Here is a 27,358-nt window from a genome sequence, read left to right as displayed (position 1 = left end):
AAACTCTCTGCTGGTTAGAGTCATACCTAGCGCAAAGGAAGATGGCTGTGGTTGTTGGAGGTCAATCACCTGAGCTCCAGTACATCACTGCAAGAGTTCCTCACGGTAGTGTCCTAGGCCTAACCATCTTCAGCTGCTTCATCAATGACCTTCCTTCAATCATAAGGTCAGAAGTGGGGATGTTCGCTGATGATTGCACAGTGTTCAGCACTATTCACGACTCCTCAACTACTGAAGCAGTCCGTGTAGAAATGCAGCAAGACCTGGACAATATCCAGGCTTGGGCTGATAAGTGGCAAGTAACATTTGCGCCAGACAATGACCACCTCCAACAAGAGATATTCTAACCATCTCCCCTTGACATTCAATGCATTACCATTGCTGAATCCCCCACTATCAACATCCTAGGGGCTACCATTGACCAGAAACTGAACTGGAGTAGCCATATAAATACCATGGCTACAAGAGCAGGTCAGAGGCTAGGAATCCTGCAGCAAGCAACTCACCTCCTGACTCCCCAAAGCCTGTCCACCATCTACAAGGCACAAGTCAGGACTCTCCACTTGTCTAGATGGGTGCAGCTCCAACAACACTCAAGAAGCTCGACACCATCCAGGACAAAGCAGCCTGCATGATTGGCACCCCTTCTGCATGTAGGCCTCATGCGTTCATCAGATGGGGATTCAGGAAGACTCCACATTCCAATTGAAAGGAAGGACATGCACAAAATGGGATTAAGCTATTCCGAGATGGGATTGACCAGCAATCAGGACCATTCCACCCACAAAGCTGCCACTCCCCAAAATGCCCTTGCCCAGAGTGAAGAGATATGATAGATAATTCTCCTGACTCTGTACAACTGGTTGCCTGTGGATGAGGGGATCAGGGATGATGCCTCCTGCTGCTGTCCCACCATTCTGACTTGCTCCCTGCTGTGTTTGTGACTCCTCCTCCCTGTCATGGTTGAGACCCTGCGTGGCTCCTGTGCCTTAAAAAGAAAATTCCAAACTGGCCCTTAACAAACTGACAAGAAGCTTGTTAAAAAGCCTTAACTATCCATTTATCCATTTTAGGTGGGTTGCCTCTTCCTGCTCTCCTTGGAGCCTTTTAAACTTCCAGCATGTCCGTTTCACATCGGGAAACTGGCAATGCCGACCCGAGGGCTGGGTTTAAGCATCCCCTCGCCTCTGTACTCGCTCTCGCATTTAAATAAAAAACCTGGCCCCTGACTCCCCAATGCCAGGCCACCTGTCTACAAGTCAGGAGTGTGATGGAATACTTTCCTGGATCTGTGCAGCTCCAACAAAACTCAGGAAGCTCAACACCATTCAGGACAAAGTAGCCTGCATGATTGGCACCCCATGCACCACCTTCAACATTCACTTCCTCCTCCACCAACGCACAGTCACAGCAGTGTGTACCATCTACAAGATGCACTGCAGCAACTCACCATGCCTCCTTTGACGGCACCTCCCAAATCTGCGACCTCTGCCACTTAGAAGGACAAGGGCAGCAGATGCACAGGAATGCAAGTTCCCCTCCAAGAACCACAATATCCTGACTTGGCACTGTATCGCTATTCCTTCACTGTCGCTGGGTCAAAATCCCGGAACTCCCTTCCTAACAGCACTGTGGGTGCACCTACCCCACATGGACTGCAGCGGTTCAAGAAGGCAGGTCACCACCACCTTCTCAAGGGCGATTAAGGACAGGCAACAAATGTTGGCCTTGCCAGCAACTCCCACATCCCAGAACGAATTTTTAAAAAACTGCTAATTTCATGAACATGAGAGTTCTGATTTCTCAAGTTAATAATGAAAATACGGATCAGATCTTCCTCCCGCTCTTATACTTTGCACAATTATGCCAGTAAAGAAAAAAAATGGGAGAACAGCTAAGATTAACTCTTTCACATGTAATTGAGTAGCATAGGTCAGTATGATGATTGTTTTAGAATGAATCCCTTTCAGTGCATTTTCTGGATTACAGCTACACAGCGGAGTGTCACAAGCTGCTTTCATATTGTGTTAACACCATGCTATTGATACCAGACATTAGGTCTTACATGACCGTGGAGTCAACTTACTAGATTCCCCAAGGCTGGTAGCAGTAGTTTGGGCCTTGCGCAATGGACTGGAGTACGGCAGTCAGTTAGACATTTTTGTGCATCCTTCAGCCCAAAAGCATTCTGCGTGGTAACTTGCTTGAATCGTGAGCTGTTAATGCTGAGGTGAAGGCAGCGGGGTATCTAGGACCTCAGTGAATGTCGGGACCAACAGTCTATCTCCTTAACCGACGAGATTTAAGGGTTAAGAAACAATAAGAGGAATGACAGAGAAGGAGGGTGAACTAGAGCCAAATCAGGTAGAGAAAGAGAAATAAAGAGTGAAAGAAAGATTGTGCTAAGAGAAAGAGAAAAAAAAGGAGGCAGAAAGGGAAAAAAACAAATAAAATTTGAAATTTTTAAAATCTCCAAGAACAAATTCCATTAACTATCATGTCATTAATATCACAAGTACCTGTTCAATTACCAGACTTACTATTCCGTGACACGTTTAATGTGCAAATCCAGCAAGTTCTTTAAAAATAGCAGGGAAGCTAAAAGCAAGGTGCTATTTGAGGGTAAATCAACCAGTCACTCACTGTGTATCGCTCAATCCCCTGCACTTGCTGGCCAATTTGCACATTAATAACAGCATGCATCATTTACAATATAAAAAGCAATTGCAGGCACTCCACTCTGACCAGTACCATTTCACCTTAATCCCCAGCCTGTAAGAACAACTCCAAGATGTTTGATAAACCAGATCAGGTTCATGACTAATATCTCCTCAGTATTGTTAATTGATGTTAGAATTACATGTGAACTACAATTCTGATATCCATTTGCCTTTCTATCATCTCAAACATTACAAACTTCCACTTCCAAAACATCCATAGTTTTAACTGGGGTAGGACTTTTAGGCTCCCCTGGGGCAGGGAACAGAGGTGGTGGGGGCGCTAAAAATAGCACATAAAAACAGAAAGTACTGGAAATACTCAGCAGGTCTGGCAGCATTTGTGGAGAGAGAAACAGAGTTAACGTTTCAGGTCTGGGACCTTTCATCAGAACCTGAAACGTTAACTCTGTTTCTCACTCCACAAATGCTACCCGACCTGCTGAGTATTTCCAGCACTTCCTGTTGTTATTTCAGGTTTCCAGCATCTGCAGTATTTTGCTTTTATTTGAGCTAAAAATAGCACCACTGGCCAGTGTGCCAGTTCCCCCGGCTCCATCCCACCCTGGACCATTTTCCCATAGATGGAGCTGGGAGGGGAGGGGAGGGAGTGGCAGGGCTACCCACCCGAAAGCAGCAGGTGGCCAACTGAACTAATTAAAGGCCTATTGAGGCTGACTGTTGGAATCTGACTGGGATTTTCCAGTCAGCCTTCAGGTCCCTGCAAGCTGCCCAGAGGTGGCCTACTGGCAGCAGACCAGGGTGCCAGTGCTCCAAGCAGGCTCAGCAGCCCTCCCTGCCTGCCTGGGTTCAGCAACAGCCCTATGGAGGGGTTCCATTTTGGGGAGCGCTATCTCTCACTTACCTACCATGACATCCTCCCATTGGCCCTTCAACTCCAAGAGCCTGCCCACCATCCTTAATTGGCTGGTGAGACCACCTTCTGGCCACTAATTGGCCAATTTGGGGGAAATCATAGGCGATTGTTTCCCCACACGGTGCGGGCTTCTGACCCCCATTTGAGCCTGACTTTGGGGTTCAGAAGCCCACAGAAAAATCCTGCCCAAGGTGATGTGCCAGTGACTGCAGCTCCTCACCAACACAGCCAGCAAATAAAAAACGGCTGTGTTTGCATTTTCACAATTTTTATGATGTATTTATTGCTTGTCTGATATGAATATTTGCTGCACTTCCTATTACAGCTGGTCAGACCAAGCAAAATGGCCCATCTGGAATAGAGCAAACACAGAGTCAGAAGCTGCTTCCTTGTCATGGTGGATAGGATGAAAAGACTTGTCATCTGTGGAAGAGCAGCAGCTGGGTCTGACTGCATCGCACGGGAGCACAGACTATCAGCTCAATTCTAGATGCAACCAGCAATGGATGGCTACAGTACAGAGATTAAGCAGAAAAAAGTGAAAGGTTAATGCTCAATTATGTAAGCTTGTATGTAGCCTTTGATTACAGAGCTGCACTAGATGTATTTTTGCTCAGATTTCACTATATGAATTTTGTTTGTGGAGTTCCACTACATTTATATTTTTGCAGATTTAGTAGCATTTAAAGTTGCTTGAAATGTGTCCTTTTATGGGCAGTCACTGTATTCTGGTTTGCATTATTTCTGCAGAATTATATAAATATACATTCGGTCCTTTCATTCCTGGAGGTTCCCAGCTGGTCATATTCCTACCCAACAGACACTGCACTTCAAACTAGTTCAATTAAATAAAGCATTCAGAAATCTATAATATGCAAAGTATTATTTATTCGTATTCACACTGCATTCCATCTATGACACTGTGGAAAGCCACTTTACTCCTATGAATCAAGTGCTGATCTTTTCTAAGTGTTCACCAGTTGGGATATGAATGAATTGTGACAGTGAAATATAATTAGGAGTTGACAGACAAGGCTGAACACAGCAGTTGTTAGTGATCACTCAAACACTCGAGCTTTCTTACAGTTTGGTTATTCATGAAATGAACAACCAAGCATTCAAGCTGTTACAAAACATTCTGATACACCTCTCCCGAGAATCAGCAACTGCCACTAAATCATCAAAAATTATATTTGTAAATATTTAGCGTAAAAGGCGCACAAATCCAGTAATATCTGGCCACAAAAGAGGAAAAAAAATGACTTTTGTTGCTTTGTTCCTTCAATAGACAACAAGCACCAGTTCTAGTTGGACACTGATCTACCGAATGCAGAATGGCAGAGCATGGAACTTACATTGTGTGTTATATGCTCCATTGCATACACTTGCTTAAGTAAAAAGCAGCATGTGTTTGTAATATTTAGCTTTCCCATTCTAGGAAGGGTGGGGGAATCAGCCGAATTTCCTCTCTCTATTTTGGGGAGTATGCACCTGTGGATGTCTGGTGAGTGTAGGATTGGTGCCGAGCTCTGACGTTTTTATTGGCTGAATAACTTGTTGACACTCGCTGTTCAGAATCTTACATCAAGTACTTTAGATTGGGTGGGACACCTGAAGGCTGTGACTGCCTGTGTAACCATGGGATAGCAGAATACATCCACGGCTTGTGTAACTGCACCCTATCAAAACAGAGTTCATCCAGGAGAAGAAGACGGAATAGAAAAAAATTCAAAATGAAGTTTTAAAAAAAGCAGGGAAGGAGCACATCACACAGTGCAGTATGCTGAAACTTGAATAAACTGCAAATTGATCCTGATAATCCAAATAGCTTTCGGTGCTCTATACAGTTCAGCATTTGGCCATGACATAAAACCAAACTGTATAGATTTTATTAATGAGTCACTTCTTAGTTGTCAAGTTCAATAAATATTTGAGAGATTTTAGGTGCTCCAATTCCCTGAAAGTGACTTTCTCTTTTTTGCCTTTCAAAATTGCCACTTTAAACTGCAAATCTTAAAAATACACTTAGGAATAACAGAATAAAAATAGCTGTCAGAATTGAATCTCCATCAAAGGCATTCAGGTAATGAGGACATGTTTAAAAGCGAGATGACGGTGGGATTAAAATATTGTTGAGTATATAAGTAGGTCCTTTAAAATTGCTGGAACTCTTTACTTGAAAAAGACTCATGAACATGATAGAAGAGGTGGAACAAGTGATTAAAGCACAGCTTACTTTATTTTCCAATTTTCACCCTGCATCATCTGAAGTCTGTAGGTCATTCGAGCCTGCAGCATCTACTCAATCATGTCCTCGTCTGACATACATTTCTCAGCAAGGATTTTGTGCTTCCTTAACAGGCATTGAGGCCAATCACAGCACAAACTGATGGTCAAACTTGAGTCTATACTACAATAACAACTTTGCATTGAAATAGCCCCTTTAAAGTAGTGAAACATTCCAAGGAGCTTCACAGTAGCATATTTAGACAAAAATGGACACTGAACAAAGAAGGAGACATTAGGAAAGATAACTAAAAGCTTGGCCAAAGAGCTGGGTTTTCAGGAGGATCTTAAAGGAAGAGAGGGAGGTGGATGGGCAAAAAGTTTTAGGGAGGGAATTCGAAAGCGTGGGGCTAAAGCAGCTGATGGAATGAAGGAAGGAGAAGATATACAAAAGGCCAGAGTCAAAAGGACCAGATAGTTTAGTGGGTGGGAGTTGTAGGGCTGGAGAGGTTCACAGAGATGGGTCGAGGGGGAAGTAAATTTACCCACTGAACCTGTAGACTTCTTACAGTTTTACTCAAGAGTTTTCATTTTTCTTATGAAACTGACACACAAGGATTTAAACATTATTTTGGAGTTTAATTTAAATCGTCTCGCTTCATTCTTGGGATGTGAGCGTCACCGGCAAACCTGCACTTATTGCCCATTTCTAATTGCCCTCAAGCTAGTGGTGGTGAGCTGCCTTCTTGAACCACTGCAGTCCAGGTGGTGTAGGTACACTCACAGCATTATTAAGGATGGAGTTCCAGGAATTTAACCCAGTGATAGTGAAGGTGCGATGATGTAGTTCCAAGTCAGGATGCTGTGTGACTTGGAAGGGAATTTGGAGGAGGTGGTGTTCCCATGCTTCCGCTGCTGCTGTCCTTCTAGGTGATAGAGGTTGCAGGTTTAGAAGGTGCAGTCGATGGAGTGTGTAAACGCACTAAGTGTGGTAAATAAGGTTAGTGAGCTGCAGGCTCAGATAGCGACATGGGAGTATGATGCTGTCGCAATAACGGATACCTATCTCAAAAAAAGGACGGACAGGGTTTGGTTCTGGGGAATGAGGAGGGTCAAGTGGATCAAGTGTCAATAGGGGAACATACGAACAAGGAGCAGGAGTAGGCCATTCGGCCCCCCGAGCCCACTCAGCCATTCTATAAGATCATGGCTGCTCTGTTTGTGGACTCAACTCCAGTTTCCTGCCTACCCCCGATACCTTTTGACTCCCTTTTTTGTCAAGAATCTGTCTACCTCTGCCTCAATGACCCTGCCTTCACCAATCTCTGGACAAGAGAGTTCCACAGACTCACGACTCTCCGAGAGAAAAAAATGTCTCCTCATTTCGGTCTTAAATGGGAGACCCCTTGTTTTTAAAACTCTGCCCCTAGTTTTAGTCTCTCCTACAAGGGGAAACATCATTTCAACATCCATTCTGTCAAGTCCCTTCAGGATCTTATATCTTTCAATAAGATTACCTCTCGTCCTTCTAAACTCCAATGAATACAGACCCAATCTGTCCAACCTTTCCTCATAAGATAACCCTTCGATCCCAGGAATCAGTTGTGAACTTTCTTTGAATTGCTTCCAATGCAATTATGTCCTTTCTTAAGTAAGGAGACCAAAATGGTACATAATACTCTAAATGTGGTCTCACCAATGCCCTGTACAACTGTAGCAAAATATCTCTACTTTTATATTCCATTCTCCTTGCAATAAATGACAACATTTAGGGAACAGTGATCATAGTACCATAAAGTTTAGGATAGCTGTGAAAAAGGACAAGGAGAAATTTAGAATAAAGATATTTAATTGGAGGAGAGTCAATTTCAATGGGGTGAGAACGGCAGTTGCTCAGGTAAACTGAAATCAAAGACTAGCAGGCAAACTGTAACAGAACAATCAGTTGCCTTTAAAGAGGAGATGGTTCGGGTACAGTCGAGGTACATTCCTTCGAGGGGGAAAGGTAGGGCAAACAAAGCCAGAGCTCCCTGGATGATGAAAGAGATAGACAGTAAGATAAAGCAGAAAAAGGGTAATATGACAGAGGACAGGTTGATAATACATGTGAGAACCAGGATGAATATAGAAAGTTCAGAGGGGAAGTGAAAAAGGAAATGAGAGGCAAAGGGAGAGTATAAGAAGAAACTGGCAGCTAGCTTGGAAGTCTTGAGAACTGTGAAGAGGACAGTGATAAACTTCAAGAGGACATAGACAGGCTGGTGGAATGGGCATACAGATGGCAAATGAAATTTAATGAAAAGAAGTGTGAAGTGATACATTTTGAGAGGAAGAGTAAGGAGAGATAATATAAAATAACAGGCACAATTCTAAAGGTGGTGCAGGAAAGAGAGATCTGGGGATATAGGCGCAGAAATCGGGGCAGGGCAGGTTGAAAAAGTGGTTAAAAAGGCATACAGAATCTCGGGCTTTATAGATAGCGGCATATAGAGTACAAAAGCAAGGAAGTGAAAATGAACCTCCATAAAACACTGGTTCGGGCTCAACTGGAGTATTATGTACTGTTCGGGACACCACACTTTAGGAAGGATGTGAAGGCTTTAGAGAAGGTGCAGAAAAGATTTATGAGAATGTTTCCGGTGATGAGGGACTTCAGTTCTGTGGGTAGGTTGGAGAAGCTGGAGTTGTTCTCCTTTGAGAAGGTTGACAGGAGATTTGATGGAGATGTTCAAAATCATGAGGCGTCTGGACAGAGTAGATAGAGAGAAAATGTTCCCATTGGTGGAAGGATCGAGAACCAGAGGACCCGGATTTAAGATGATTAGCAAAAGAACCAATGGCGACATGAGGAAGAACTTTTTTATGCAGCAAGCGGTTAGGATCTGGAATGCACCGCCTGAAAGTGTGATGGAGGCAGATTCAATCATGGCTTTAAACAGGGAATTGGATAAACACCTGAAGAGAAAAAAAATTGCAGGGCTACAGAGAAAAGGAGTTGTTCTTGCAGAGAGCCAGCACCGACACGATGGGCTGAATAGCCTCCTTCGGTGCTGTAACCATTCTATGGTTTTGATTCATTCTATGATTCTATATGCAAAGTGCCTTCTGACTGGACAATTAACAGCTTAAGCTAGCTAATCTAAATCAATACAAGCAGGCACAGTCAAACAGCAATATTCCATCTGAAAGTTCAAACTATATATTTCACAAAATTTCCAATAACCCTTTTAATTCGGCCTTTCTAAACATCATTTTCTGAATTAACATTCCAGTCAAGCGGTGCACCGAAAGCGTCCGACTGTTTAAAAAAAAAACTTACCGCTTTCAGCAACTTTCAGCTCGCAGTCCAGATAATCAAACATTTCCACCGTAAGCTGGAAGCTGCAACATAATTTTTTTTATATTTTAATGTTGGGTCTAAATCAAAACAAATGTCAACTTTTCCAGGTGCATCTAATTATTATGAACCAGCATCTCAGCAGAAGGTAGATTACCTACAATGGAAACAAGATGGCCCAGCCCACCCAGGACCCACATTCCCACACTGCCCCAGGACCCACCCACCTTCCCTCACACACCCACCCCATGGCTCACCTGTACCCACACTCCCACCCACCTTCCCTCACACACCCACCCCATGGTTCATCTGTACGCCCACTCCCACCCACCTTCCCTCACACACCCACCCCATGGCTCACCTGTACCCACACTCCCACCCACCTTCCCTCACACACCCACCCCATGGTTCATCTGTACGCCCACTCCCACCCACCTTCCCTCACACACCCACCCCATGGCTCACCTGTACCCACACTCCCACCCACCTTCCCTCACACACCCACCCCAAGGCTCACCCACACAAACCCTCCCACATTCGCACCCCCACCACCGCTCACCCAGTGAAACCCTCCACCCACCTTCACCTAGTGCACACCCACCCTCCCACACCCAGGGCCCACCCATCATCATTTCTAGTATTTTTTTCCAAAAAGAAAATCCCAATTTTGAAAAGAAAACAACTTATCCTCTACAATATAATATTCAGCATTGATAACTGAAGCCATGCAGGAATTATTTGATGCACAGCGTTTGGCACAGGCTGACACACAGTGGCAGGAAGGTCTACCAATGCACTTTTCTCCACATGAGGGGAGACACAGGAAGGGCACACTACTTCAAAAGGACATTATCATGCATGAGAACAATTATTTAAAAACATAATAAAAAAATATACGTATCATGGTGCTAACAAAATCACTCAGCAAAAAAAAAAACTCTCGCTGCAGTTGTTGAGCTTTCAGCTCATAGGAACCTGGATTAAAGACTCCCAGTATAGTGATCAGACATTAACAATCTCAATAACCTGATGCTCCAGGCCTAACCCTGTATGAAGATTTCTAGGCACAACGATGATGTGCAACCAAATCACCAAGGTTGTAGTAGACCAATTGTTCTTTAGACTGGAACTGCAGACATCACTTAGGATCACTTTGGCATTTTAAAGGAGTATTTTTTTTCTCCTTTCCAACTTTCTCACATTGTGTCCTCTCCTGAAGCATGTCACTCTTAGTAAAGTATGGTACCACAGGGAATAACAAGCTCCAGCTCACCAAGTTGTTATTCTAGGCAGTGACTGTCACTAGTCAGGATATTTGATCACAGGTTAAAGTGAGGAAGGAAAGGAGACTATTACAGCCAAGGCCCTATCCTATTCTCACCATGTTACACCTGTGCTTACAATCAGGGATCACTAGATAGTAATCAGCAGCAGGAACCTTAGCTGACTGCAGCACCCCTAGACCCACCCCACCCCACCACAAGCTCTGGCCTCCCTACTGCTGAGATCAACTTATTCATCAAAGACAAGGAAACCAACACAAATAGCCCCCTGAGACATTAGAGGAGCCTGTGTTTCAATCTGTTAAACACAATAGTGTGTGCCTGGTCGAATCCTTGTTAATAGCTGGCAGTCATTGTAACGGTGTTGACTTCAGATGAAGGCAATCTGACCAATGCACTCAAGCACTAGAGTCAGTGCCAGTATAGTGAATTCAACATCCAAGTTGCAAAGTACATTCACAAATTTTACACACAAAGAAATCAAAATTCAAGCCATAAACAAAGTCAACATGCCTTTAGTAAGAAGGGATCTTTCACAGCTTACAAATGCCTTGGATTTCATTGAAGATATGGATTTAATCTGCAGTTAGTGAATGGTGAGTGATAAGGAGATTTTTATATTTGGTGCCTCTATAGCCTGGACCATCAGAGTGCAATGACTCTGCACTGCTATTCCGCTTCTACATTTGGAGTGGGGAGCTAGTCTCTCCAAAGCTCCATAGACAGCAAGCACAAGACACAGGCCCACTGTGTTTTTATGTTGCTAAAACCAGTTCCTTTATTCCTTCGGCAGGATCACAGACCCACATGTTCATGGGTTCGTGATGCCATCTGGAACAAGTAGCCATGCTTATTTGCATTGTTATGTGCAGCTGACACAAAGATTGGAACTTCCCCTATCAGCTGCATTGAATGTAAAAGCACCTTAGTTTCAGAAAGGGGGCTTACAGCACACTTTTTATGACAGTAAGAGATCATGAGATGAATATGGAACCGACTAATCCAGTTACCCATCCAGAAAAAAACAAGGCGGTGATAAATGGCCATGGATTATGGTGGGGAATAATGACTAGCAGAGTGTCCATGTGTCTGTAATTACTATTTCACTAACTTTATGAATAATCTACAAGAGATCAACATTAATATTTACATATTTTACATCAATTGTACTAAGTGGAGCAGAGTCTATTAATATTCAAAACAGACTTGGTACATGGAGCAAAGCTCAGCCAAAAGATACTTTTACAACAGCAAGAGCGTCCCACTTGCTGCTCAATCAGAAGACCAGAGACTCAGGATTTCAATCCCAAAAAGGGAGAGAATGGGGCACCACGCTTTTTGTTTTAAGTAGGACCTGGCAACAGTTCACAAGAATATGGCTTTGCAATGCCATCAGATCTCTGAATGTTACATTCTTTATATTACCATGCACCTGCTATGACAGCCGTCCCTTAATGTGACACCATCTTTCGTGTGTACAATGACAAGTATCACAGTTAGATGCGATGGTCATGATCTCAATGTTCAAGAAGTTGGGGGGAGGCAGAAAACAGGTAACTATAGACCAGTTAGCTCGACGTCTGTTGTGGGGAAGGTGTTAGAATTGATCATTAAGGAGGCTATAGCTGGGCACTTAGAAAAACTCAAGGTAGTCGGGGATAGTCAGCATGGTTTTATGAAAGGGAAATCATGTTTAACCAATTTATTGGAGTTCTTTGAAGGAGTAACATGCGCTGTGGATAAAGGGGAGACATTGACATACTGTATACTTGGATTTCCAGAAGGCATTTGACTAGGTGCCATATAAAAGGTTATTGCGCAAAGTAGAAGCTCATGGTGTAGGGGGTAACATATTAGCATGGATAGAAGATTGACTGACTGGCAGAAAACAGAGAGTATGCATAAATGGATCCTTTTCTGATTGGCAGGATGTGATGAGTGGACTCCCGCCAAGGTCTGTACTGGGCCTCAACTTTTTACAATTTATATCAATGACTTAGATGAGGGGTGCGATGGCATGGTAGCTAAATTTGCAGATGACACAAAGATAGGTGGGAAAGTATGTTGTGAAGGGGACATAAGGAGGTTGAAGACCAATATAGATAGGTTGAGTGAGTGGGCAAAAATCTGGCAGTTGGGAAAATTTAAGTTGTTCACTTTGGCAGGAATGAAAAAACAGTATTTCTTAAACAGAGAACGACTGCAGAATTCCAAGGTGTAGAGGGATCTCAGTGTACATGAGTCACAAAAAGTTAGTATGCAGGTACAGCAAGAAATAAAGAAGGCTAATGGAATACTCTCCTGCATTACGAGAGGAATTGAAAATAAAAGTAAGGTTGTTATGCTTCAGTTATTCAGGGCATTGGCGAGACCACATCTTGAATACTGTGTGCAGTTTTGGTCTCCTTATTTAAGGAAGGGTGTGAATGCGTTGGAGGCAGTTCAGAGGAGGTTTACTAGATTGATACCTGGAATGAGCAGGTTGTCTTATGAGGAAAGGTTGAACAGACCGGGCTTGTTTTCACTGGAGTTTAGAAGAACGAGGGGAGACTTGATTGAAGTTTATAAGATCCTAAACAGTCTTGACAAGGTGGATGTGGAAAGGATGTTTCCTCTTGTGGGTGAGTCCAGAACTAGGGGGCACTGTTTTAAAATTAGGGGTCGCCCTTTTAGGACAGAGACGAGGAGAAATTTTTTCTCTGAGGGTTGTGCGGCTTTGGAATTCTCTGCCCCAGAAGGTGGTGGAGGTGGGGTCATTGAATAATTTTAAGGCAGAGGTAGATAGATTCTTGTTAGGCAAGGGAATCAATGATTATTGGGAGTAGGTGGGAGTGTGGAATTCGAGACAGAAACAGATCAGCCATGATCTTATTGAATGAAGGAGCAGGCTCGACGGGCCGCTTGGCCTACTTCTGCTCCTAATTTATATGGTAATATAGGGTAGTTATTGTGTCGTAGGAAACTACCTAAAGTATTATAGACTGGCGCTCGAAAATATCCATTCACAGCACAATACTAATCTACGGAGTATAAGGACACATCAAGAGAGCATAGAGTGTGGGTTCAAGTGGCTGATGTTAATGGGATAATTTGTCAGCTCACTCACGCAGAAAATTGCATCCAGATTTTTTTTTTTAAAGCTTACCTCCAAAAAGAGAACAACGCTCTACAGAAAGTACAAAGAATAATGACAAGAATGATCCCAAGACCCAAAACACCTTTAGTAGGTACATTTTGCACCGGGGATTAATACGAACGAATAGATTTCCTGAAATTCTACATGCTTTGATTTTTTTTTTTTACTTGCCTTAGAAACCAGCAGGAGGTATAAACATTTGTGAAGATAGAATAATCAACTTTCACTCTCTACTTCTACCAAAGTATACTTAGCAACCAAACCACCTCTTGTTGCGCAGTATAGACTGGATGAATGCTGCAGTTGATTGGAATAAGTCACACTAAAATAAATTCAGAGGTAGCACAGTGCAGTGCAGTCACCTTCCGGTACTCCATTGTAATAATGCTATTTGCAGAAACCACACAGGAAAGTGCCAGTGAGCATGCACCATCCATACTAGCAATTGAGACACTCCGCAGACACATTAAAACATAAAAAGTCTGCAGCCTGAAGTTCATTCACCTAATTCTCCAATGTAAAAAGGGTACTATGGAGCTGACACTATACAGAATATGGCTCAGCTAAGTAGCACTCAGATTTCTGAATCAGAAAGTAGGGAGTTCCAGCCCTTTACCAGGAATTCAGCTCACAATCTTAAACTGGCACTCTAGTGCATTACTTAGGGAGTGTTAAAAGAAAAAAGGTACTGTCCTTCAGCTGAGACATCGTCAAGGTCTCACTTGTCTGTTCTCATGATTCAGGCGGGTGTTAATAATTCTATGGCACGTTAAGAGAACCACGAAGTTCTCTCAGTGCCCATGGCAACACTCCTCCCTTCACCCCAAAATTGATTAACTGCTCATTCATCTTATTGCTGTTTTTTTTTTACTGTGGATTAGATAATAGTCATTAAGTTTCAAAATAATTCATTTGTCAAGTGTTTTGAGATGTTGACATAATTTATTAATGAAATATCGATGAAGGAGATATGATCTGGATTGTTAAGATAACCAGATTGATGATGGAGGCTAATAGATACTCAAACTCCAACAACAGGTCCTTAGAATGGAAGCTCCAATTTGAGGAACAACCTGTGTGGTTTTATTAAAAGAAACTTAGTTATGGAACAGCCCGTCACCCAATACAGTTAGTGCTGTTCTAGCAATTTCTTTCAAGAGAAACCTCATGGATTTCCATTATGGGAAAATACAAAATGGAACAGCATTGTATACAGTGCAAAACAGAAGAGTTAAGGTTAAGACTAAGAGGAAGGGTCATCTCAAGCAGCTCTTCCACATTCTCCAGCAATCAGTTATGGAGCAGCACTGGCAGAGGACTAGGAGAACCTATTTGTCCTTCTTATTAGCATTTTCTGTATGGCACAGAAAGCCTAAAGAGGTGGAAAATTGAATACATATATACACACACACACATACATTATCTATATTATATATACACACATACCAACTGTTCTACTTTTTGAAAAATAATGAATGCAATTTCAAGGTCAGAAACTAATCTCAAGATTTATAAAACGTTCATAAATCACCCGAGATCTGCTCAAAGTTCAGGACCTTATTGAAACCACTTAGAGATTCCAACCACTTAATTTAATTTGAGAATTAGCAAAACAGATTAACTAGGTTGGAATTAAAAATAACAAAGTAGTCATGTTACAAATTTACAAAAATACTCCTTCAGTCACATCTGGGTCAATTATTCATGGCTGATGAGGATTCCCACATACTTCTGGTCACTCCCTTCAGGAAAGTAAGGATTCTTTGAAATTGGAACAGGCTTTCAAATCCTGGAGTGATCGAGTTACCCTCTGAACACATTACTCCCTTCAGACCAATTCAGAGCATCACGACCAGAAGACTTGTTCAGACTTACATGTTGTTTACATCTGTGCCAGAAGCTTTATCCAGTGTTTCATCAGTCACCTCCAGATTTGGTGGGAACTCTGGATGCTGCACAAAGCAAAAGCAAAAAAGAAAAATGATCATAAAATGTCTTGATTCAGGTGTTGATATACATCAAATAGGATTCCTCCCTCTTCAAGTTAGTTAGAATCCAAAAAAACTGAAATCTATTTCCTTCTCGTTATTGAATTAAATTTAGCAATAACTCTATGGGGAAAATGGTATCCTACCTCCTTTATCACCTCTGCCTATTGCATTTCTCAGTGCCTCTCACTGGTATAATTTCATGATTCCTCCACAATTTTGGTTTGATTGTGGGACGGGAGAATCACTCCACTTCCTCCCAGCTCCATATTTAGACAAGTATATTTTAAGCACTTCCCTTATTTGTAAGGGCTCAGTAAGGATCACCTGTTAGGCTATATATCAACATAGATTTCCTGAACGCCAGCCCAGCACTGGCTGCATTCAGGGCAAAACAATGTTGTAGAGGAGGCTTCAAACAGGTGTTAGGCCCCTTACTTGAATTTGCAAAGGGTTAATGCCCATTTTAGGCATGGGCCCTGGACATCAATTCTTTTCTCTACACCAATGTGGCGGGTGGCACACTTCCAGTTCGTAATCAGCAGGCATTTCCTGCCCACTATTTTGGAGGTTTAGGAGGCTATTTAGCACTCAAAAAAGCAGGCATTGCATGTTCGAATTGCTTGGCATTTGGATTGGTCTTAAAGCGCAGTGGGCTGTGTTTCAGTGAGAATTAAACGGTGTCCTGTAAGCTCTTCCTTGATTTAATCATTAATGCTATTATATCGGCAGATGTATGTACACAATCTTTGCTTTCACAAGTTATCTCATGAACAGTCATAACTGTAACAGTTTATTTGAATGCACTAATCCAGACCTTTCAGATAAAACTCAATTCTGAATCTTTCTTGGGTACCTTTTAAAATATTCAGGTTGGGAGATAGGAGATGCAGGATTGTATCTGCATGTTTTTGACTGTACTAGAGTCAGACACGTTTGACCAAAGACAGAAATATTAGCTGCACACACTTTCTATAATGCACAATAGGGATAGTTTGAGGTGTAACCCAAGAATTCAAGTTTTAGTTTTTAGCTTGGGATTTTCACTAGTTGAAATCCCATAGGCCAGTACACAAACTTCCTCAGAAAGCCAGGGAACATGGATGAATCCCCCCTGCTATACCAGAGGAGAATAGAGATGTATAATCACCACTGCAGTCAATAGGACCAACATAAATGCAACATACATACACTACCACTAGGCCATTAGGAAAAAAGAGGGCCTATGGAAGTAAATAAAATAGTTATTGCAGTGTCTCCAGCTCCAGCTGCTGACAGCTGTTCTTGCAACAACAAACAAATGCATACAAATGCTGAGTTGCCTTAAACTGTAGCACCGTCTGTCTGCACCTCCATTTGGCACCTATCTCATTACACATCTGATCGCACAGTGCAAATACGCCTCTTCTAACCTAGTTTACTAAGTAATCTCCATATTCAGCTTTTCCTTTTATAATGTATTGAATTTCTTTTAAGATTGTGTTAAGCTACTGATGATGATTAGAAGGGCTTAACAGGATAATTCCCTTTGGCAACACAAGGAAGTGTAAGCAGGTGCCTTGGATTTTTGTAGTTATTGTATAGCTGATGAAATTTCTATATTCCATACAAATGATGTAAGAAATATTAGGAACGACCAGAGCACTCAATTTCAAACAGTATTTGTTGCTGTTAAATTTTTCAATAACTTTGTACTGTAGCTAAAAAACAAATTGGCCAGGATTCCCATTGGTGATCAATATTCAGCATCTACTGAGGGTATGTGACCAGAGATAAGAACAAGATCAGTCTCTTCTGCAATGCACCTTCACACCTGAAAAACCTGGCGACACCCACTGTCTAGGCTCACACATACAAAGAATTACCACACGGAGAAGGTACAGAAAGCTGACCAACATCCATGGAACCACACCCCAGCAATGAGTCAACTTCATCAGCAGAGGAATGGAAACAATTGATGAAAATTAATTCCATTCTGAAAGGAACAATCATGGATTACTCATTACTGGATTTGGAACTAATCTCTCAACTTCTATTCGTGAAATGGTACGAACTAGTACAATTAATCCATTTCAAGAGATCACAAAAACCAGAACTTACACTGATCAACACCTAAATGAATAATTTTTTTAAACTGTTCTAGTAATAAGAGAAACCCTTAAGTGACAGCTTTGGCTCAGTGTAGCACCCTCTCATCTTGAAAAGGGTGTGGATTCAAGCCATACTCTAATCCAGGCTGACACCTCAATGCAGCTTGGACCCAGCTGCACAGTCAGAGGTGCTGTCTTTCAGCAGAAATGTTAAACAAAGGCCCCATCTGCCCTCTCATGAGCGGAAAAGATCCCACAGCACTATTTTAAAAAGAGTAAGAAGTTTGCCCCAGTGTCCCAGACAATGTTTCTTCCTCAACCAACATCACAAAAAACAGATTATCTGTTCTGTTTAGGACAGAATTGAGAGAGAACTGAAACCCCAGTTCTTTCCCTTTTTCTGTCCGTAATCAGTGTGTTTTTGAAAAGGAAGCTGTGTGTGTTTCTAAACCTGAGTGTATGGCCAACTTGAATACATATCAACATATAAACTAGGAGTAGGCTAGTTAGCCCCTCGAGCCTGCTCCGCCATTCTATGAGATCATGACTGATCTGTTTGTGGACACAACTTCAATTACCTGCCTGCCCCCGTTACCCTTTGACTCCCAAGTTTGTCAAGAATCTGTCTACTTCTGCCTTCGAGACATTCAATGACTCTGCCTCCACTGCTCTCCGGGAAAGAGTTCCACAGAGTCACAACCCTCTGGGAGAATAAATTTCTCCTCATCTCGGTCTTAAATGGGAGACCCCCTTCGTTTTAAATGGTGCCCCCTAGTTTTAGTCTCTTCTACAAGAGGAAACATCATTTTAATATCCACTTTGTCAAGTCTCCTCAGGTTCTTTTATGTTTCAATAAGATCACCATCTCCAATGAACACAGACCCACAGACCCAACTTGTCCGACCTTTCCTCATAATGTAACCTACCTCTCATCCCAAATCAGTTGAGTGAACCTCCTCTGAACTGTTTCCTGTGCAATTATATCCTTTCTTTTTCTTTTTGTGGGTTTTTTATTCACACGCTCATCTTGAAAATTGAACACGTCACTCACTCACCACTCACACACCCACATGAGAAAGAAAGCCGTTGAAATGAAAGTGCACTTTTACAAATTACAAGCAAAAGAATAGTTCATAAGTCACGTGATTTGATTCGTCTTGGGGAAAGGCATGCATTGCGGGCCTGGTGAAGAAGGCTTTTCACTCCTGAAATGTAGTTTGGTGGATTTGATAGGTGAAGTTGTACATTGAAGTCTTTGCAGGATTCTCTCGAAGAGGTCGAGTTTCAGCAGGTCACAAAGTTGATTGCTTGCTGACTTATTATTAAGAGGCTGGTTTTCTGTACTGGTGGACTTGAAAAGGAACAGGTTCGGAGACTCTAAGATGTTACAGTCTCCAGTTATTTTAAGGCACAATGGTACTGCTTGGCTGCTTTTTCTGCAGTCTGTATTTAAAAGAAAACAGACCAACATGGCTGCCCCACTTCACAGTTCCTTTCCCAAATATGGTGGGGATCTGGGTTGATCAGCCTCATCCTGTTTATTGTTCTAAGACATTCATCCTGAAGGGAGCAATTGTTTCAGGAGAAGACCATTCAATTCAGGAAGGTCTCTCGATGGTTTCTGGATGGGCGTTGATGACACCTCTTAGTCTGGAAGGTATTCTCATGCTCTCGCAGACAGTGAGTAAGTTCTTGAAAACACAAGTCAGGGTCATCTGAATTTTGGTGGCCATCTTTGCAGCCCATGTCCACTTTTAATGTCCATTGTGGTTCATTTAAAACAAAAGGAAAATTCATTTCCAGACGTTGTTATGCTGAATATAGTCCATGTTTAAAGTTATGAATAAGACATGCCTGTACAGGGCACGACAGTTCATTTATCTAGTTATGTTTGTGGAACCTTGCTCTGTGCCAACCGGTTGCCACCTTTCCCTATATTATAGCAGTGCCTATACTTCAAATGTACCTTATGGCTGAAAATTGCTTTGGGATGTTCTGAGGCTGTGAAAGACACCATATAAACGCAAGTTCTATCTTTCTTGAAGAATCATTCAAGTTCACAATAAATACAGCATGTGGACAATGTTACGACTGAGGCGGGAGGAGTGTACTGTTTATTCTAGTTCCACTTCTCCACAGGTCACACCATATATTTAAATGTTTACCCAGTTACTGACATGGTCAATAATATTTTACATATTGTTAAATGATCCTAAAAATGTAACATTCACAACGTCATAGGATATTTAATCAACCAGCACTTGTCTGCATTCCATACACAACTATTGGAAACAAATGCTTCATGTCAATTGCCTACATATCAATAATGATTAAGCTTCAATAGTCAACTATTTAATGTGAAATGTTGTGGAGCATGTTCTTTCTTATTATCTGATTTGATCTTGTTAACACCCTTTTTTGTTTCACGGGGTCAATGAAGAATAATTTTGATATTTTATCAACGGACAAGGCATGCATGAAGTTTTAACACATTAGATTTAACACAAGTAGTCTATCTGCATATCTCTCTTCAGAAAAAAATCATCCAAATAAGGCACATCATTCAACTGGTACAATGAAGCAAATACCTTTTTATGAAAATCCATCTTGGTACTAAGTAGTTTGACGTAGACACTTGCCAACTGCCCATACCGATCATGCATATGACCCTAAAGGAATTTTTTAAACAAGATTTTAATCACCAAATTCAAAGACATAATCCTAAAATGGAAAGACATAATTTTTTTTTTAAACTATGAAAAGGATTTGATCTTGCAAGTAATATTCCTTCTAAACAAAATAACAAATTTAAAAGCTATTTTATTTAAGGGAAACTTCTCAAGAGAATATTCAATCCATATCCAGTAACATCTCTGTACTATTTTGCTCATTTGTAACGATTAACTTCAAATAAATACAAGAGGTTTGGTTCATGAATAATGTTTTCACTTTAACTGCCACATACCTCAGCCTCGGATAGTCCTAGTGCCACTTTGCCTTGTATGCAAAGTAAATGAACAGTTACCAACGTTTCAATTTTTGCTTGCGCTCAATTTTTTCTTTTTGAAACAAGCAACACACTTTATGACCTGAACCTTAAGGGTATGCGTATATTATGACATATAGCGTGCTACAGGACAAACAATCTCTCTCCTATTATAAACCTACTACTGCATAGCGTCTGGGGTTACACTGCATCGCGCTTCACTTCAGAAGGTGGAGCAGATCAGCCATACAATGCTTCTTTTTCATAACTATTGAATGAATTCATTCACAAATGGAATTATTTCCAGACACCAGCAACAGAAATGAGATTTTAAAAAACCATTATAATACGCCCTAGCAGTCTTGAAACAGATTCCAGGGGTTAGTTAAAACCAGTCAGAGAAGTCTCTTTGACTTCTTACCGAAGTTGAGACGAAAAAATTCTGAGAAAGGAATATGCAATTTTGTTCCTCACTGAAAACAGAATACAGTCTAAGAATCATATAAACACAGCATAGGAAGCTTAATTTATCCCTGTCCTCATAGCAAGAGGGAACAAACTGCTGATGTACAAGTGTGCTTTTCTATATCCTTAGTCCACTTGCTCTGAAAGCTGGTTTATCAGATAAAGGTGATTGGCTGAACAGTACTAACAATTCCTCCAAATTACTAGTCAATTGTCCATGTGACGAAGCAAGATTAAAGCATGGAGAATAATTGGACCAGGGCACACAGATGTAATTTAATCCCCACTTTAAAGTCATATATTTTAGCCTTACTTTCACATTTTTCATTCTGAATTTCCATTTCCATATTTATAAGGAAATTACTGATGCAAATTTGTCACAATGTAATTAAGCCCTCCAGCCAGTGATGGCACTACAGCAGCCATTGGCAACAGGGTTGAATGACAACAATTTTCATCATAAATGTGGGTGTTGGAATTGATAATGGGAACATTGATAGGAAGAGCACGCAGAAGTAAGTTTTTCAATGATTACAAAACTATGGAGAAAAATGTAACCCTAATTCACATAAATTAGATATAAAAACAGCAAGTGCAGGAAATACTCAGCACGTCAGACAGCATCTGTGGAGAGAGAAGCAGAGTTAACATTTCAGGTCTGTAACCTCAAAGGTCACAGAGCTGAAACATTAACTCTGCTTCTCTCTCCACAGATGATGCATGACTTGCTGAGTAATTCCAGCACTTGCTGTTCAGATTTCCAGCATTTGCAGTATTTTGCTTTTATTCACATAATTAGATGTGGCTTTTTGCATAAATTGCATGATAATCATGACCTGGAGATTGATTCCTTCACATTATTTGGATAATGTTTAACTACTGGGCTTTAATATAACTTTCAGCATTGCCACAATTTTAAATGGCATATAGTTTACTCTGAACTTCACAGTATAGAGGGCAAACTTTAACACAGCTAGTCAAACAATTAAAAACTATCATACTCAGGGTTTCCTCTGGAGAGCTTACTATCGTCTACCTATTGACACTGGCTTTACTGCACAGCTGCAGCAGGAATGCTGGCTGACTCAGTGTAATTTCAGTTGATGGGAGGGTGAACAGAATGTCACAGCATTCCTGATGTGCACCCTTGTGGTACGCCCAGATATTTTTACCTTGGTGGCTGCCTCTTTGGAGACTCAATTTCTATATATAGAATAACAGATGGTCAACTGTATTGCAAGGGTCTAATTGGCCCTGAAATAGTGTTTAGCCTGTATGTGAACAATGAAAGCTCATAGGAGTCCAGAAGCAATGCGAGGATATGTATATAGAGTGTCCATCAGAGTTCAGTGGTGGCACTCCTGCGCCCGAGCAGAAAGCTGTGGATGCAAAATCCAAGCTGATTCTCCAATGCAATACTGAGGGAGTGCTGCACTGTCAAAGATGCTGTCTTTCAGATCAGATAATTAAATTGAGGTCCCATCTGTCCTCAGGTAGACCTAGATACTCCCAGGGCACTATATCAAAGAAGAGCAGGTGAGTTCTCCTCAGTGTCCTGGCCAACATTTATCCCTCAAATCAACACCACTGACAGATTATTTGGTCCTTATCACATGCCGTTTGTGGGAGCTTGCTGTGCACAAATTGGCTGCCGCCTTTCCTATATTACAACAGTGACTACACTTCAAAAGTACTTTGTTGCCTGTAAAACACTTTGGGATATCTTGAGGTTCAAAAATTAAAAATCTGTTGGGCAGAAAAACATGCAGTACAAGGAGCCATTGAACAAAAAGCAGCTGAGGGAGGCATCGAGAGATTGTGCTCAGGGGATCTAGTGGGGGTGGGGGGGTGAGGAGGAGAGATCACGGGGAAAGAATGTGTTGTGGGGGGCAGGGTGAGATGCTGTTTTGTGGGGTGGGTGGGGCACGGAGATTGCTGATTGGGGGTGGGGGGGTGGGGAGGGTAGATTTACTGGGTAGCTTGTTGTACCTGGAGAAACTCTCCTGCCCTTCTTAGCCTACAAGCAGTTCTGTAAAGACACTCACCTCAGTGGTCAGATGAGGGGCAGGTGACTGATCCACTCACAGGAGAGGGTTAGTCTTTGAAATCTTTTAAACTAGGCTGCGTGTTTTCATTTTAACAGTGTTTCTATTTTTAGCCCATGCTGGTCAGGTTTCCCGGGTCTCAAGAAATTCAGCAGGTAATAGGAGGTGGAAAGGGCTGAATCCATCAGGTGAGTGCTTACAGTGCTGCTTGTAGACCAGGAGGGGGCAGGAGTGTTTCCTCCAGGTACAACAAGCTATGCAGTAAATCCGCCCCACCCAGTGATCAATTCCCCCTCCGCAAAATAACTATGCTGCGCCTTCACTTCTGCTGTCTAGAGAACCGCCAGCACCACAACGAACCAGAAGGGACAGGTATCTCCATGAGACTAAGTATTCTTCCCCCAACATATACTCAACCTTGAGCCCCAAGCCTTCAGACCCAGGGGATGAGGAGAGGCAGAGGACATGCAATGTCCTGAGGAGGCAGAGGAGGAATGAGTTGAAGCATTGTCTGTTGGTTCATTGAGATGAGGTGCCGGAACTTCCCAAGAATGACGAGGCCTCAAAAGTGGTCATTTTGAGAAAAGCAACAGAGTATGTTAGCAGGCTGAAAGCAGAGTAATGGAAACTGAATGCAGAGAGGGAAAAACTTCAGAAAGAACAGCAACGGATGAGACGGGAATTCCCCAAGCAAGAGCTGTCAAACCAAAAAGACGATTTTTGGACTTTTGAGCCTCTTTATTTGCAAAGTTCATACTGTGTAAGTAATTTTGCTGTTATCTAATTTTATGTATCTTTACCTTTAGCATATGAGACTTATCTTTGGAAAGAAGGGGGATGTTGTGCGATTGCCTTTAAGAGTGATGTCCCTTTAAGATCTTAGTATGCTAATGAGCTGAGGGGTACCAGGATGCAGTCATGTGACTACATGCCAGTCTCACTCTCTTACTGTAACACCAAGAGGCAGGTTCTGTAAATAGATAGCTCTGCACTGTGTAAACTTGTTAGCTGTAAATAAACCTGTTTTGAGATCTTCAATCAACTGAACTCAACGCATCTCATTTATGTTGCATCAGACAACATAAAAAGCTTCTCATTACAGAAATGGCCACTCTAGTGTCTGTTGGATGAAGGGTAACAACTGTGTAACTGCACCTCAAGAGAGTGGGAGAAAACTGAAGATTGTTGGAAGGTCACACAATTCATTTATAATGAGTTGGCCTAAAATCACTTTACATTGCTGCTTTCATATTTAATTTAAAGATTGCTGAACATTGATTTTATAAATCAATTAGCTAATTTTTAAAACTTGCCCTTCTAGAACTATATTTCCTTTATTACTATTGATCCAGGGCCAAACAAAGCAAGATATCTTTCACCAAGCTCCTGTATGGAATAAAAGCACTCAGATGTAAGGCAATTGGATAATGCTTGCAAGAGTAAGATCGAATGGCTCTGATATGAGATATTTAAAAAAACAAATCTGGCTCTGAATGTATCCAGTGAATAGCTGAATCAAACCAAACAAGAAGGTTTTGGTTCAAGTCCCTGGTCTGCAAGGTGTTTTAAGTTAAGTTAACTGACCTCAGCTGGGGTGTCATTCAAGATGCTACTATTGACCAAGGCAAGTCTAGATTACTGGGGGGCAGAGAGGGTGGAGATATCAGCCTGGGATCCCTGTTGGAATTGGGCATTGGACACAGGCAGATTTAGGCTCAGCTCTCACCCTCCAGGGTTGGCTCACCAGGCAACATTCACCGTCAAGAATTGCATATGAATAATGACCACTTGAACAAGGTTTGGGGCTGGTGGCTGCACCTCAGCAAAGACACAGTGCATTCAGAAAGCAGGGGAGCAAAGCAGTGGCAAAACAAAAATAAAATGTTAACTTATGCCTGTAATAATGGGACTGACTATTTTGCGTGTCTTTATACATTTGGTTTTAGTCCTTAAATACACTTAACAATTGTGAGAGGTGGAAAAAGACTTCAGAAAGACATACGATAGCAAAATGGGCCAAAAGGAAGAAGAAACAATTTATTGTGGATGTATGAAGTCATACATTTTGAGAGCAAAAAACAAGGAATAGGAGAATAGACAAATAGTCTCATCTGAAAAGACGCTGAAGAGTTTGGATTAATATAGGGACGTAGGGGTTCAAATACAAAATTCTCTGAAACTATGGGCTGAATCTTATTGGCCCCCTGGAGGCAGGGGAGTGGAGGGCCCGTCACACCACAATTTAGTTGGGGCAGGATAGGCCGAAGATGGCCTTCCCGCACAGAGGCCAAATGAGGCCCTTGAGGCCTATCAACAGCCACTTAAGGATCTCTTCCCCCCAACCTCTGGCATTAAGCCAGTGGCAGGGTGGGGGAGGGCCTCTGCCATATGGGGAGATCGCCCAGTAAAACAAGGCGACCTCCCTGCGGGCTTGGGGGGGCCCCTCCTAAGTGGGCAATCTGTGACCCTTGGAGGATCTCCACCAGCAAACAACCCCCCTCCCTGGACCGCACCTCCCTCCACTGTACTCAACGTCCACCCTCCCCACCCAATTGCCAGGGCCTGCCGGAATGGCCCCAGCGACCCCACCACACTTACCTCAGGTCTGGGTCTCCAGCACTGGGCCTGGGTCCAAGGCCTGGTAGAGCCAAGGCCAATTGCAGCACCGTTATAGCTACCTAGATTGAAGCCAACTACCAATACAAACTCTGGATCGAAACTGGGGCTTTTGCAGCACATACCAGGCTGCCTATGTACCAACCGAGCCATCCATTCACAGACCTGAATCATACTCCAGTCAAATTTCCTCAGTCAAAGTGTCGTGAATCTTTGGAATTCTCTACCCCAGAGGGCTGTGGCTGCTCAGTCATTGAGTATAGTCAAAGATGAAATTAACAGATTTTTGGACCGGACTTTACCAAGCCCCCGACATCATGATCCGTGGCGGGAGGGGGGGGGGGGCCTGAAGATGGGTCCAGAAGAGGCCTGCCTCAGACCTCAACGCCAGGAGGGCACGGACCAAGCCCCCGACATCATGATCCGTGGCGGGAGGGGGGGGGGCCTGAAGATGGGTCCAGAAGAGGCCTGCCTCAGACCTCAACGCCAGGAGGGCACGGACCAAGCCCCCGACATCATGATCCGGCGGCAGTGAGGCTCCATGGCAGACCCCCCCACCCCCAGCTGGTGCATGACGGGACCCAAATTTAAATATTTAAATTAATAAAATGAATACATTTAAATAGACTTATCTTCAATCTTCTGGGCCCACCGTAATCCTTGGCACGGCGGCTGGCACTCTCGGGCCTTCAATTCCCTGTCTGGACAGAAAGGTGGCGTGACACTGGTGGGGAGGGGGGAGGAGTTAAGATTTGCAGTGCAGGGGCGGACTTGGTCAGGGGATGGTGGGAAGGGGTGAACTCTAAATCTTGTGCAGTTCGACTGGGGGAGGTCACATTTAAAAGGTAAGTGTTTTGGGTGGGGGAAGGACAAATAATTAAAAGATAAATGTTTAGAGATACAGCACTGAAACAGACCCTTCGGCCCACCGAGTCTGTGCCGACCATCAACCACCCATTTATACTAATCCTACACTAATCCCATATTCCTACCACATCCCCACCTGTCCCTTATATTTCCCTACCACCTACCTATACTAGGGGCAATTTATAATGGCCAATTAACCTATCAACCTGCAAGTCTTTGGCTTGTGGGAGGAAACCGGAGCACCCGGAGGAAACCCACGCAGACACAGGGAGGACTTGCAAACTCCACACAGGCAGTACCCAGAATTGAACCCGGGTCGCTGGAGCGGTGAGGCTGCGGTGCTAACCACTGTGCCGCCCTGCGTTATTGGAGGGGGTCAGAAAGAGGCATTAGAAATTTGTATATTTTTTGGGAGCATACCTCTTTAAAAATGCAAGGGCTGGCTGCCCTTTAAAAACGGCACTAGTGCCTGCGCACAGGCAGCTGATGCCATTGCTGGGGATGGACAGCCTGCCCCTCCATGTGATTGGCGAGATCAGCAGCGGGCTCTTAAAATCCAGCCCTGTATGTGAATCATGGGATATAGGAATCAGGCAGGAAAGTGAAGTTGAGGTAGAAGATCAGCCACGATCTTATTGACTGGCAGAGCAGGCTTGAAAGGCCTTGTGGCCTACTCCTGATCCTATTTCTTATGTTCTTATACTAGGATTATTTCCCTTGCAGAA

The 27,358-nt window shown here is 42.7% G+C and overlaps 1 protein-coding gene across 1 annotated transcript in view; it reads right to left on the bottom strand.

Moving 5' to 3' along the window:
- The window catches only part of LOC137382723 (huntingtin-interacting protein 1-related protein-like), a 128,117-nt gene that overhangs the window by 52,836 nt on the left and 47,923 nt on the right, over nt 1-27,358 (bottom strand). Inside the window, exons 5-7 of the mRNA XM_068055055.1 lie at nt 20,243-20,323; nt 15,452-15,528; nt 9,140-9,201 (exon numbers count right to left, since the gene is read on the bottom strand). Coding sequence (XP_067911156.1) covers nt 9,140-9,201; nt 15,452-15,528; nt 20,243-20,323 — 220 coding nt within the window. The remainder of the gene's footprint in view (nt 1-9,139; nt 9,202-15,451; nt 15,529-20,242; nt 20,324-27,358) is intronic.

Source organism: Heterodontus francisci, chromosome 23, assembly GCF_036365525.1.
Source record: "Heterodontus francisci isolate sHetFra1 chromosome 23, sHetFra1.hap1, whole genome shotgun sequence".
In the NCBI taxonomy this organism is placed as follows: Eukaryota; Metazoa; Chordata; class Chondrichthyes; order Heterodontiformes; family Heterodontidae; genus Heterodontus; species Heterodontus francisci.
Note: the sequence above shows the minus strand (reverse complement) of the source record. Positions and strands in the feature narration are given on the sequence as shown.